The sequence below is a fragment of the Echeneis naucrates genome, chromosome 17 (assembly GCF_900963305.1).
Source record: "Echeneis naucrates chromosome 17, fEcheNa1.1, whole genome shotgun sequence".
Classification (NCBI taxonomy): domain Eukaryota; kingdom Metazoa; phylum Chordata; class Actinopteri; order Carangiformes; family Echeneidae; genus Echeneis; species Echeneis naucrates.
In genome coordinates, this window is record NC_042527.1 from 15519936 (window position 1) to 15535223 (window position 15288).

At 40.2% G+C, this 15288-nt stretch overlaps 1 protein-coding gene across 4 annotated transcripts in view; it reads right to left on the minus strand.

Annotated features, from left to right (window-relative positions):
• pde1cb (phosphodiesterase 1C, calmodulin-dependent b) overlaps positions 1-15288 on the minus strand; it is a 64417-nt gene that overhangs the window by 12561 nt on the left and 36568 nt on the right. For all 4 annotated transcript variants that reach the window (XM_029525739.1, XM_029525738.1, XM_029525740.1 and 1 more), the window contains 6 exons: positions 5914-6027; positions 4762-4944; positions 3257-3323; positions 2515-2631; positions 2052-2192; positions 105-205 (listed from right to left, as the gene is read on the minus strand). In XM_029525739.1, the coding sequence (XP_029381599.1) occupies positions 105-205; positions 2052-2192; positions 2515-2631; positions 3257-3323; positions 4762-4944; positions 5914-6027 (723 nt within the window). The remainder of the gene's footprint in view (positions 1-104; positions 206-2051; positions 2193-2514; positions 2632-3256; positions 3324-4761; positions 4945-5913; positions 6028-15288) is intronic.

Genomic DNA, 15288 nt, shown 5'->3' on the forward strand with positions numbered 1-15288 from the left:
GCACTGCAGGCGTTCTCAGTGTGAATATAAAGCCCCCTTGCTGTAAATGAAAACATTGATCGAGTGAGTCAGTGCCATGCATTTTTGATTTTATGATCCATTACCTCGTCTGAATGTGGAAGTTGTTTGTGGTCCCCGTGTGCTCATAGTCGTGCACCGCCGCCGCAAAGATCAAGGCAAAGATCTCCAACTCAGTCAACCAGTGCTGGAGGCAGAGATAGACGAGAGGAGGAGGGGGGAATGTGAGGAAACAGAGAGAAGGTGAAGATAAGAAGGAGCAGAGGGACAAAAAGAGCAGGGTAGAAGAAGAGCCAGGGAAGGGAGGCAATGAGATGGAAACGACAGACATCAACAGGAAAGAAGAAAAAGTAATGAACAAGAGAGGAACGATTGGACAGAAAGTAGAGAGGAGAGATGAAAAGGGACGTATTAGGACGTAAAAAGGGGCATATTGCAGGGAATGATGCATCATGTCAAAGAGATTCAGCGGAGATAAGTGATATCGAAGATGCAGAGCGTTGTATTCGGCATGAGGAATGCATTAGAGTCGGCCGTGAAGGCTAACAAATGGGGAGGAGGCAGAGGACAGGTCAGAAATGCGGAAACTAAAGATAGGACCAGCTTCCACTAATGCTCCACATCCTCCTTCATTTCAGACAGCCTGAGTTTGCCAGTTACTCAACACAAGCTCTCTTTACACAGTGCAGTCAAAAGGTGAGACTCCACAAGTGCCATTTTTGACAACAACAAGAAGAGGTTAACCGCCCAAGTAATTCCAGGCAACTCAGTTTGCTGCAAGGTCAAACTCGGAGAAGATGAAGATGGAATAGGGAATATTTGGTATTTCTGATTAAAAATAAATAAATAAATAAATAAATAAATAAAATACTTAATACATGTCATGTCAGGTAATCCGATAATTGAAAGATTTAGGTCTCACTGAGTTATTTAACTTTCAGTTGAAGCACAAATATAGTTTTTCTTCGATCACCTTCCAGCTACAGTACAGAAAACAAAGGTGTGAACGATATTCTTGATATGGACTGTTTCGTCCGTGACTTGTGAAGTATTCTCACACTCGTGAGTGGGCATTTAATCTCGGAGACATACATGAATCTAAGTGCACTCACGTACACAGGGCTCTGATAGCCCTGTCGATACTGGTGACTAATCAGGAGTGGGGGATGGCAGACTCATTAAGAACAGGGTGATGGGTGCAAGATGCCCGATCCATCCCTCAGTATATTTCCTCATGGGCCTTCTTTATGAATGAGCCGTTGATTGCTGATTTAATGGAGTCTGCAGGGCCTGCAACATGATAGATGCTATTCAGTGGCTCTCCCAGGAGCCTGTGGTTCTGGCAGTAATGTGGTTTAGGCCACAAGGCACTGCCCAAAGAAACACGCCATGTCAACAGCTGTCGCAGCCACCTTATTAAAGTGATTAAATAAAAACACTGGAACCAGGGGCGGCCGGCTGGTTGGGCTGGTCGGCTGGTCCGGTACTTTGAACTCTTTGAAAAGCTATATATATATATTGCCCTAAAGTCGCTCCAGAGGAATGGAGAGAAATATAGGTGACCCGACGAAAAATGTACAAATGTAATGAAAAAAATATGAAATATGGAGACATTAATTAACAGCAAAAAAAAAAACAAAGAAACAAAACAAAACATTGAGACAGTGACCATTAACATGCGTCACATTTTGACAAGGTTGATGATGTCAAACCTGCCTTAAGCAAGATTGCAATTAAACAGCAATTTTCTTTAGGCCTCTTGTTTTAGTTTACCATGAACGCTTCACAGATTCTCCAAGAAAAAAAAAAAAGAAAAGAAGAAGCCATATTTAGAAGCTGCATGTCAAGCAAAGCTGCAATTAGGCTGGCATACATCTGCTGACAGACATGTCCTGAATACAACGAGGATAAGACCAAAGACTAAGCTTCAATCCAGCGAGCTGTCTTTCTTGGAACTACACCAACAGATTTCAGGGGTTTCTGCACAGTGGATGGTCACAAAATCACGACATCTGTGCCCCCGCAGTACTCACCACCATGCCAGTCTTGAGGAGCAAGTAGTGTACCGTCTGTGTGACGTCAGCAGCGTGCATCAGGTTGTGGTAGGGGTTCTTGTGTTTGCTGTATCCCACTTCCAGGGCCTCCACAAACGACACCACCGCAGAAATCGGGATCTGATGGCCGACGGCAGAGAAAGTCGATGAGCACAGAACACGTTGGATGGTAAGAAACTTCTGAAAGTTACCCGATGAGCTAAGTGATAAGCATATGTCGTTTCAATCTGTTCTCTGTTGTGAAATTAACATAAAATCATGCTCATGTCCGTTCAGTGCCCGTATCATTGTCTCTCAGATGGTGGCTCTTCAAGTGAAGCGTCCCGAGTTACAAGATGCTTCACCAGTATGAGATGTAATGTCTGTTTTCAAATTCTCTTCCTTTTAGTTACATGGAAAAATGTTTGACAGTGACTGTGCTATGGTGTCCTTCTGTCTTCACCTTGAAACGGCTGATTAGGTCATATCTTGTGAGCAACTCGTAGAATATGAATTTAAGCGCATGGTCCCCGCTGGCCTCATTCAGGGCAAACACGTCAAACGACCACTTGTCGACGTTCTGTGAGGAGGAGGGAAAAAAGGTTGAAGGGGTTTTCCTTAAACAATGTGTTCATCTGCTTCAACAAAAGAAAAAATATTTGAGGTGAGTGGCCCTGAAAATCCAAGGAGGTGGGTTTGATTCAGTCACCTAACCCAACTTGAAATGAGTTTGACAACATATTTTGTGCGTTACTGTTTTGCCTGCCTTTAGTGATGCTCAATTCAAGTCTCCTGATGAGCAGGGGTGGACAGTAACAAAGTAAATTTACTTGAGTGCTGTACTTAAGTACACTTTTTGCGTATCTGTACTTGACTTGAGTATTATTCTGGGGGGATACTTTTACTTTCACTTCACTACACTTGAAAGACAAATATTGTACTTTTTACTCCACTACATTTCTACCGATGCTCTCATTAACGAAGAATTTAGCCTGAGAGGCAAAACCCAGGGTGCATATTAATAAATGACCTGATTCTGGGTCATATTTTTTCGGATGAACCTAAAACAATACCAGCGAAGGAAAAAGCAACAATGAGGGTCATTGTGTAAAGCTGTTTTGTGTACACAGACACACGTGTGAATCGGTGTGTGCACCAAATAGTTGTTTCAACTTCTACTTAGACGTGTGAGCACATGTTAATACCTTCAGCACAGATATGACAGACGGGGGGTAGCTGAGTCCAACCATGTTGGAGGTACGTCGGTACATCCTGTTTGGATGAGATAAAAACATCAAATGAAGCGGACTACAGTGTGTAAACACCAGAGGTTACCACTTCAGTCCCAACCCACAGCCTGCACGCTTCCCCAGCAAGATTCACTCTGAATGTTCACGTCAACACGGCGCTGGATGAGCTAAAATGCTCAAACATAGGCTTTTTTTTTTTCCTTTCACACAGTAACTGTTGAAAGGTTTATCACAAGTGAGAGATTAATTTAATCACAAAATGCAAAACAAGCTCTGTAATTGCCCAGTGAGCTTTAGAAGGATACTCTGAATCATTTTTAGGATTAAAAATGTGTTTACATTACTAAATATTTTGCTGCATAAAAAATAAAAAATCAGCTTAATTTTGTTGTTGTTGTTTTTTTTTTTTTTTAAGATTTGTTCAAATGTTCATCCTTTCCATTTCTTTCTCTTTTCCACATCGAAAATGTTGAGTAAACTGTCGGCACTCTATAAAGACAGATTAAGAAAGATTATATCTGACATGCTTTAGGCTTACCCATTTCAACAAATGCACGTTGCATGTTAGTGAGTGATAAAGCTCTGCCTTCGGAGAGGGAGCTGTTTTTTGTTAACTGTGAAGGTGTGCTGGTGCTTAGCCAGGCTGGCCAAGGTCGTGATGATGTATGGCCAACTCGAGCGGGTGTGTCATTGTGCAGCGGGTGCACGTGTATTTACCACAGGATGAAATTTCAAAAGGACTGGAGCATTTCTCAGACCAAGCTGCAGGGCTTTACATTTTGGATCATTTCCCCCATTTCTGAGGATGACTTTCAGATAGATTTAAAACATGTGTGCTGCATTTCCAATCAGCTATAACCTTGAACTTCTACATTGCAAACCTTATTGAAGTTGATTCACATATTTGTGGGATTAATGGGTAAGACAGTTGCTTTGCTTCTCGCATTTTGACCTCGTTTTTCCCCTTCTCTGTATGCATTGCTGCTAATAAATAACAAGATACACATTATGTTCAGCTGCATGAAAATTTACTGTCAATAATTTAGAAAGATATGCCTTACTTTTCAGTCACACAAAAAAAGATTTTAGATTAAATGTCGACCAACATGAAGACAGAAATCATGCCCGGTCTAATGGATGACTCGAGTCACGCAGGTTTAAACTCACAACATTGAAACTTTTTTTGTTTTTCGTAACAAACTGAAATGAGCTGAAAGGGGAAAAAAAGCTGTCTACTTGTCAGTAATGAAAAGTGTGCATGCAGAAAAAGCACCAAAATCCACAACAGCAGAGTGGATGTTCATTCCAAAGCTGAAGACGCTGGTGCAATTAGTTTCAGCTGCTTCAGGCTACTGTTGTTTGGGTGGACTGATGCCAGATCAGCAACATGAAACGATCAAACATTTTTTAATATCAGTCACTCAGTGCCTCTGTGCTCACACACACACACAGATGTTTACCTCTCAACAAATATGCCGGCCTGAACGGCATGGACGATGCTGCGAAAGCGAGGTTTTTCTTCATTGCGTCTCAGCATCAGACCCATCTGGCGGGTGAAGGTGGAGGCCAGCCAGTCCCGCACCTCTGAGGGCACGGACTCTGACTGAATGTCGCTGAGCTCGTCCTCTGTGTCCACCAAACGTCTGGAGCGAGGAAGAGGAGGAAGGATTGAGGAAGACAGGAACACAGAGAAAACCAAACAAAGACACAGAGACAGCTGTAAAGACTAAAATCTTGCTAAATATTACCTATTCAAAATGTTATAAATTATATATTCATGGCAGGTCTACTTTCACCACGGGTCAAATGGAAATTCCAGCCCTGTCCATCAAAAAGATAACCTCTTATGTAACATTAAAACACACCGGGCCTCTTAAACCACCATAATGCAGGATTCAAATGCTATTGCGCGACATAATTCTCTGCAGCTACCCTGTTGTGTTGACATTGTGTAGAGGGGATCAGGAGCAAAGCCTGCTGGTCCCCACCCTCTGAACTGAATACGTGATCTTATGGCAAAGAGGAAGCATTCGCATCACACTAATAATCATGGCGCTGCATGGATTCTGCACTGGATAGTTCATCATCCTGGAGGGGTCAAACCGTTGGCGGCCCTAATCTGGATGCAACTAGATGACGAGGGGTTTACATAATTCCATAAGCCTGTTCATATCTCAGATCCTGGATACGTAGTTTCGTTTTCTGAACCTGGTGTAGCAAAAGCAAAAACAAAAACAGCGTTCTCATTTTGGAGCATTTGGAACTTTTTTTTTTTTTTTTTTTAAATAAAGGAAGTGCTCAGTGTGCGAAATCTCTGTCACCATACATATACATGACCTGACATTAATCATATAGAAAATATGAAACAATGGTACATTTGATCAAATGTTCATGTATTTTGTTAGTAACGCTGTAATCTGAAAAGTAATAAATGCTTTAAAATATAGCACACGTAATGGGGAAAGAAGGGAAACCCAAACCCTTCATCACAGCAAGTCTGAGATGGTTAAAACTAAAGCTTGAATTAAAATACAGATCGGAGTGAGTGCCATCCAAATGATGATTTGGTGATGTCTGAAGGAAGCCTGATACTGTACGTGTTGTTTACGTACCTTGTCTCCTCAATGTAAACGGATTCCAGCACCGACGCCGCATACTCGAGGTTTTTCTTGAGGTCAGTGAGGGAGGCCTCTCCTCTCTCCAACTGCTTCACCAGACATCTTAATCTAAAACAGAGATTCAACAGTCATTTACCAAATGGGATTACTCTGCTGCTGTCTTGACATGATGAAATAATTGCAACTGATATCCAATTAATCTGCTCTGGGTTTCAGCTGCACAAGGCAAGGCAACAAACGGACAAACAAATAATCACAAATACACGACATGAAGCGAAAACTTTTCAGCTTAAACACACGTGTAGCTGATTACTGATTGATGACAGCGTTTCCTCAGTTCATCAGCCCTCTATTTCGTTAGTTTAATTGGTATATTTTTTAATCTTATGTATGTTTTGGGAATGGGGGGTACTCTCATGTCTACATAAAGCACTTTGTGGTACTTTATTACATTAAAAGCTTCAATATTGCATTTTTATGTGCTTCTACAATTGGCCTTTGACATCACTGACAACTCCTTTTTATTAGACTGCTTGCATTTCTGAGGGAGGGTCACTTGTTTCGCCCTTGACTGGCGCTCTTTCTGTTGTTGTAAATCTTCTTCCTGAAGGCTGTTAAGTGCTTTATAAAGTATTATAGCTTCAAATGAATAGCTTAAACATTCGCGTTCGTCAGTCCTTTTATAGTGTATAGTGCAGGTTTAGCGATGTTACAGTATAAAACATATTTGAGGTTTATTTTTGGCACATGTTTTTGAATTCAGTCATATTTTAAAAAGCTGAGTGGCGGGTCAGTGATACAACATTTCCAAGCAGCTAGTATCAAATGTGAAATGATCCAAAATTCTCCTGTGTTACATTTTTTCACTGCTTTTGACTATAAAGCATATGACTTAGTGTTAGTGCTAAAAAGAAGACTTCAGCGTCTGCACACTGCAGCCACTTACCACTGTACCACCTGCTGCAGTGCTGGAGGTCATGAGCTCCCTTTCACAGTGAATGCCCACAGAGGCTATGCTTGTTGTTGAATTATTAAGCAGAAAGGTGGGCGAGTTGAACGATTCACATGCTTTCATTGATTACACTCCCCACTTGGTGGTTATAATTTTACCAAGTGAAGGGTCCAAAATGTGTCTGTGGAGATTTGAAATATTAATGAATTTATTTAGGCCCATTTGTTCCTTTTCAGAGCCAAAGCTTGCGATTGGGGCCTGAGTGTGTTGAATATGCAGCAGTGAAACATCCAGTCCCAATTACCATACGTCATTTTGTGTCACACTCCACCAGACTCCACTTACAAAGCTGTTGAATATTTGCTGGCTGCAAGGCTGTCATGCTAACATCTGACATAATGCCAGATGACAAACGCTGCAAATATATTTATCTGGGCATTTCCTCAAGTCCACCTCTGCAGCAGAGCCACAGATGTTTCACAAAACAAGAGCGGCTGTAGTCATCCTGGCAGCTTTCTGATGCTGTACATGAGCACAAGAGCCTCATTTGCAGGCGTCAGGTTAAAAAGCACAGACAAGCAAATATTGAGAAGAAAATGTTTTACATTTCATGCTCATGCCTTCATTTCGTGGTAATGCATTGAGTTTCAGTCAAGACATTGAATAAAAAAATAAAAATGTCAACGTAATCATTGCAAAATTCAGTGACTCATAGATTCATCCTCTGGGAACCATGAAAGTCTGTATGAAATATGGAACCAAATTTGGCATGCTGGTAGGATTCAAGTCGCGAGCTCAACAAAAAGGACAGTTAGCTATTGTTGGAGATATCAGCCGAATGGAAACACCTTAATTTAATCACCTGCAGAACGTCATTGGTGTCGATAAGTTTTTAGGAACTGACTTTTTCACATCTTTTCAAAGACAAAATGTTTCTTTAACAATGACAACAGCTGCTGCACATACTGATATCTGTTCAGCTGCTAACGCTGACAGCTATTTTAAGGATCATAAGGAAGTGAATGGATCTGGGGTGAGCTGCAAATCTAAAATCACCGCACATGTGATTTGGTTGGCACTAATAACGGTTATTAACAACAGCTGTGTGCCATTGAGCTTCCCTGCTAATACTTGAGAGCAGGAAAAAAACAAAACAAAATGTACCCTCACTGCTCCAATGAAAGCTCCTCAAAATAATTCACCACAACATTTTTTTCTCTTCCTCATTACCTTTGACTTTACATCTTGTACCACAGCAGTGCTGGCCTGTTGAGCTAATTTGCTCTCGGTGAATGGCGTTAGCACACGCGCAGAAAGAAATGTTTGTTTCTGCTGATTGACTCTGCTGAAAGGCTTTGTCATGAGCTCATTGCTTCTGTCTGTTGACATTATACTGAACTGAATGCCCAATCATTTTCTGTTGCTGAGTCAAAAGAAAATTTACCAGATCAGCAGCATATTCACGAGGTCTTCATTGTGGGATTTCATGCTTTTCCACAGTGTTGAGGGTTTTTTTTTTTTTGCCTTCAGAACCGCTTTGCCAAGGCAATACATTTTGAATCACTTTTGAATTGAGCGTCCTTTAAAAACTGAAGAAGAAAGACTTGGATGGATGAGACCACTGCCAGTACGTATGATAAATCAACATTTCTGCCAACCAAAACAAAATTGGCTCGCTTCACCTGCTGTCATCAACACAGGAGGCAACAAGCTGTTGATAGCATGGGTCAGACCCAAAGTAACTCCTGGGATCCGAGCCAGCTGAAACATTCAGCTTCAGCCAGAGAGAATAAGTGATGCAGTGGAGGAGCAAAAGCCATGTAATTTGCTACGGCTGAACATTTGTGGTGTTGAGGCAGAGAAGTCATTTTCTCACTTCGTTTCACTATCAACTTCTCGCTCTGGATACAGGACATGTTTAATCTCTTATGGAAAAAAAAATAATGCACCACAGGCAGTAAAAGTTTTCTAATTTGAGTGTGTTGTAAAAATAAAACATATAAAGAGGGAACCATAAATGACACAAACTGTTGTGCCTCAGAAAATATTGTGTTGAAGAATAAAAAAAAATAACTTTTTCATCATTAAAATTTGTTAAATGTTCTTTAAATTGTTTGAGTAAAATATTGTGGCAGGTTCTTCAGGTTGCTTTTATTCAAACGGTGAAAAATGAAGGTAGAAGTGAGGTAGATGAGCAACATTTCTGATATGTTACAAGATGAAACAGAAACTATTTGCTTCATAACAATTTTTGGTGGTTTACTGTCTAATCGGTGAATCAACTATATTCTCATACATACTTTTTAGAGTTTAGATTTTCAGAACCAGCAGGTTGTTGTGAAAGAGATAAAGTTATATAGCAACAGTCCGGCAGAGTAGCAAAGATATTAGAGTAATGGTGAGAGTAAAAAAACAAAGACAAAAAAAATCCAGAGTAGATTAACATAAGTGTATGTAGAGAGTATTGCCTTGAAAGAAATTTTGCTCAGCTGGCAGTCGGAGAATATTGCTAATACATATACATGAGGCACAGCTGAAATCAGTGATAAATATAGTGAAGGTATTGGTTTTATAAATCATTGTATGTGACTTATGGTATATACCAGCCACAAGTGCAACTATTGTGATAAGTCAAACTGCAAAATATGACCAAAAAGCAATAGTTCGAAACATATGGAGGATGCAGGGGAGCAGAAAAGGGGTATAAATATGTTTACATTCCAAATCTCCCACTCGCTGTTCTCCCTGAAAGATTAAAATACAAAAGCAGCTGTTTTCTGCTAAATATTAAATACACACCGTTGGGTGTGTTACTCCAGAGATGTTTTTTGGGCATTGCATCATTTCAAAGTTAAACAGGAATCTTTAATCAGATGTCTGTTTTCTCATCTGAATCCAATATGTTGGGAGTATTGGGAATTTCATTTGTTGGACACTAATTTCTGACATAAATAATCTTGTATTGACCTGGCTGCACCAGAATACAAGCTGCCAGTCAGAATGTCACCTTCAAACATGAGCAGTCGGACTCTGAGTTTATTGGAGAGACGACAGCTCCGTATCAGCGGGTCAGAATCTGCGTGATATTTCCTGTTTGACAACTCTAATATTTCACTGACAGCTGGGCTCGGATCTTCAAGCTTGACCCCAGTGTTAAATGGTGTGAAACCTGGCCAGCGCAACACTGTCTCGTAACAAGAAGGTTCAGTGTTCGAACCCCGGCCTGAGGGTAAGTGATAATGGATGTGTGGTATTAAAAAAACAAACAAACAAAAACAAAAAAACAAAGCAAGTCACAAGTGCTGAAATTGTCATAATGTGAGAGAGAAATGTGCGGTTGTCATTAAAGACCTTTTGACTTTGTGAACAGACCAGCACTGAGTCTGCGGCCATTAAAAGGTGGAGTAACACAACGGTGAAATAATTCATTAACCGTAACTGCCAATAACATTCAGAGAAAAAATACTTTGCTTCAGCAGATCAAAGACATTTTTTGCCTCCAATTCCAAGTGAAATATATTGAGTTTTTTTTCCCCAACTTTTCTTTTTCCAAGGATTTGGAAGCTTTAATCATCTGCTGCTATCATATAGCAACCCCCTAACCATCCTCAAGTAAACACATAAACTCTCAAATATATGGTCTCGTGGATGATTTTCTCTCCACTGCATTGCAGGCCAGTGACAGAGCAAAGCAAAGACATGAGCCTCCAGCTGCCTGGTTTATATCTGAAGATGAAAGATTTATTTGTTTTCCCCTCAGAGGGGTGAGCAGAGAGCACAGAGAGGAGATTAGAGTTGGAATTCAGGTTGAAAGCATTTCCCTCCTCTATTCTTATTGCATCCAGTTTTCTGGCCCCGGCTGACCTGCTCAGAGAGAAGAGTAAAAATTAAAGCACTGAAATGACCTGGTGTCAAATTACAGATGCCTTGCGGTGTAAAAGCGGGTTTCTACCTCTCCACAGCTGTTTGGACAGCAAGAAGTGGGTGTGGAAAAAAATGAAAAGAGGGATTAAACTGGAAAAAGGTGACATAGCACCACCTTTCTACGTCCTGTAACAATGGCTTTGTCACTCAAATGGCAAAAGAACACCTTCTGTCCACATTTACAGCAGGGGGATATTTAAAATTAAATGCATCACACCGAACTAAAACCAGATGAACTCAACATAAAAACGGACGTGCTTTGAGAGCCTGCAGTAACAATCAGAGTCAATCTTCCACACAACAGAGAGCAGGGGAGAGGATAAATGGGGCTGGGTGATCAGAGGGGAATGAAAGCACTGCCAGGATGTATAAACTGGTCATTGCATGTATACAAAAGACATTCTGGCCTAGACGGTGTGTAATCAATGACCTGGGGTCAATGTAATCTCCCGGGAAGATTAGCATGCTTCCAGGGAAAACACACACAGGTTTTGGGCTGATAAGCTGAACAAGGCCTGAAAAAACATAATGACTCAGTTAAGCCGCACTGCATCACATTCTGCCACCTCAGCCGTGATTTGTGACTGCAGCAGACTCGTCAATGAAATCATGAAGTCCCCAGACATCTCCATTTTGACAAAACAGACGAGGCCTCTGATCAACATCAACATCAACAACAGCCCAGAGCTGCATTCTATTGATCGCAGTGAACATGACAGTATTTCAATTATACTCTTTATCTAACTCACTGGTTTCCTTTGCATGATACAAATCCCTTGATCTGAAAAATGGCTTGCTTTTTGAGTTTCACCAGGATAATATTTACATTTTAGGTTAGATCGTAAGACATTTTTAATATGACTTAAGAATAAATTTAATACCACTGTGATACAGCCCTAAGTATAAAAGATGCCCATAAGATGCCCCAGAAATTATATTCTAAAATGTAAATTTACTGTTACATTTAATTATTTTTTTTTTTTTTTACTAATTAAGTACGAAAGAATATTAAAAAAAACTGTCAGGAAAATGTCTTCCAAAACTTTGCAAAGCCAAAATATTCATGCATGAAATCCTCACAGTTGACAAGCTGCAGGCAGAAAGATTTGTTTTTACTGGGCTGGCTTTCAAAACTCCTCAAATAATTCACTGATTATCAAAAGGTCTTGAGCAGTAGCACCAGAGCTCAATCTACAGAAAAGGCATCACATTATGTATAATAAACCATCTCCATTTTTACTGGGGTTGTTGAATAGATGCTGAATTTAACTGTGAATGTGTAAATGCATCTCAGTAGCAAATCCAGCATGCAAGTCACACATTTCCAGAAGTTTGATGTTGCTAAATAAATGAAAACCAATTTGCAGCATTAAAATCAGAAGTTTTTGATCTCTTTGGAGAAAAAAATAACATGAATGTAAAACAAGAAATTCATTTGACTGAAACTCAAGCTTGGTGTGAACTATTGAACAGCCGTCTGCGTCTGTAATGACACATTTATAACGAACAAAGGAGCAGGAGAATTTCCTCAAGCGATAAAAAGACAACTAATCCTTCGCTTTATCAGAAAGATTTGAAGAAAACCAAATTTGCAGATGCTCGACAGTGACAGAATACTGGAAATTAAACGTATTGTGATGCATCACCAAATATTGTCTCCGGTTGCAAAGACATCCCCATTACAGTGAAAACAAGCCATTGAGTCCTGTTAAAACGTCCTTGACAAGCTCCCTCCCCTCTTGTTAAGTGTTGCGCTAGAACGTGAGCTTAATGCTAAACTGTATGTAAATACAATTGTTAATGTGTCACCCACACTGAGCATTGGTGGCCTTTCAGTTTTGGGTGGGAATAGCTACAGCAGGCTTAGGCTGCTGTTAATTAAAATTGCAAATGCTGCAAGCAAGCGCTCTCTCTCCAAACATTATTTGTAACTCACTTCAAAAAGTTCCAATATCAATTCTAAACAAAGCCTCTCTCGTGGGAGGTTGCATCGGACAGATGTGACATGAATGGCAGACAGAAGAAACCTTAAAAAAGATCAGTGGTTGGCTAAATGCAGCCCACTCATGTCACTGTCTGCCAGTCACATCCACAAGATGAAGTAAAACAGTCTTCAATAATGCTACGAGCACAATACAAAAAAGGGAGAGCGACAGTTCTCTGGATCAAAACGTTGTTGATATTAGAGAAGGTGAAGTTAATTCTGTGGTTTCCATTTAGAGGCAACAAAGGCACTGATAGCAAAAAAAAAAGATTCCTGGAGATACAAACTAATTATATATACAGTGATAATATGATCATGTCAATAAATGATGTATTTACCTACCGTCACGTTTAACACAAAAACAAGTGCTTATAACACTTAAAACTGCAAGCGATACTCAAATACGAATATTTAAGTTTAAAAAGAGCCAAAGTTGATTGTAAACAGTGATATCGACAAATAATTCAAAGCAGCTTACATTTTTGGACCGATACAAAAAACCAATGAGTATATTGATGACACATTTAGTGTTGCTGTAACACCTGCTTGGGAGACACGTGCACAGAATAGAGACAGCATGTCAATTTCACACTGTCAGCTCCAGAGAAGCCACTAAAGCTTTTTAATAGCCTTTGATGCACTTGCATAACAATGAACTTTGGTACAAAGCTGTGCCAGGCAGGAGTTTTTTCAGAAGAAACATCAACAACAACAACAACAACAAAAAAAGGTGCTCTTATCTAAAGTGGTTAAGAAGGGCAAGGACGAGCAGTCCGCCTCCACTTCAGATGCTGCAAAGCCTGTCTCTTTTCTGAAATAAAAACCAGGTGTCTGGTTTAACCTTATCGTCATAGAAGGCTCACATTATTCTCTAATCACAGGCTGGTTGGAAAATAGAAGCAGCCCGTGAGCAGTTCGCTCAAATCGCACTCTCTGGTTAGGAACCTAGAACGCATTTCCACCATTGATGTTTTGGTGCCATTTAGAGCCCATGATGTTGGTTATTAGGCAGCTTTCTGACAGGAGATTATCCTGACGTGGTGAGGTGGGCTCGTTTACTTCATCATAAACAGAGCATTTTAATTCCAATAAAAATGTCATGAAAGACGTAGCGTGGATGCCAACAGATTGATGTCAATAAGGAACGAGATACAGACTGGCAGAAGAGAAAAATCATCCTAATTAATATGTAGAAAAGAAAAGCCAGAACAGGGGGAGGTCGTGACCAACAGCCGCTGCCCTCAACAAAATATAAGTCCAGGTTAACAGCATTCAATTTTACGGCATTCTGGGTCTTATTTTTTTAAGTCGAGACAAAGGTTTGAGCAGTTGGATGACAAGCCACAGTCTGAATGTGAAACCAGACGTTTCCACATTCCACATTTTGGTGACAAGCGCCGAATACAAAAAAAAAAAAAAATCAAAGTTGATTAAAGTTGAAACAAGTCTCTGTTTGCCTTTTCTAGTTCTGTCGAATAAGTAATAAGTAGTGTCAACGGCAATTGACCTGACCAGATTTCGAAAGCAGGAACCAAGTTAAATAAAAATACATTTCTTTGTAGAGCTTGAACCTGAAAAACATTTAGCCACATGTTGGTTAGCACGATGATAGTTAGCACTGCATCAGACAGTAATGCTGCATTCACATCATTCGGGAGGGAAGGTAGATTCCTATTTGATTAGCCGAGATGGCATCGGTCACTCTCGTGCTGCAGACTCTCATTCATTAGTGTATTCTCCAGCTTAATCAATAGACACTAATGATGTGGTCTTCTTCATCATTTTGAGAGAAAAATCTATGCTGAGAGTTTCCCACTGCTCCGGAGAGAGGAAGTGATTGTATCGGCCGTTTTCATGAGACAATGTTCTTATCTGGCTTTAAAAAAAATGGAGGTATGTTTTATTTTATTGTTTTATTTGGATTTGACAAACAGATGAGAACGGTTATGTTCTCCAGGGGAGGGATGTGAAAATTGCAGCACACACATTACTTCACTGGAAGACTTGATTTACAAATTTTATTTTCTTTGGTGGACAGTGCTTTTCTTTTCTCTTTGCTAATGTCTGCACGGGGAATAGCATGTGCTCTGTTTTCAGAATTGTCGTATTAACAATGGTCCATACTAATTTCAACTTCTTGTATCAGAACAGTTTAAACTCGAGACAGCTCCATCGTTGTGCTGTGTCAAAAACACCCCACCGTCCTGCTCTTCGTATATATCACACTGAGCAGTTAATGGTTTCATTCACTGGAACCTTCAATTGCACAGGTGGCAGCTCGGGAGATAATTCATTTTTGGAAAAGTCTCATGGTTTGATTTGGACAGCACCGACAAATGTCTTACTTTTGTCTTTGGCTACAGCTGGTAGTGTGTCCCTCATTGTTGACTTACTAACCACACAGAGGGAGAACATGTGGTTTTGTCAATACATTATATAATGTGAATGTGTTTGTTATAATGAGCAAGTGTGTATTCTTTTGTGTCGCGTCTCCTAGAATCCCTTCAAA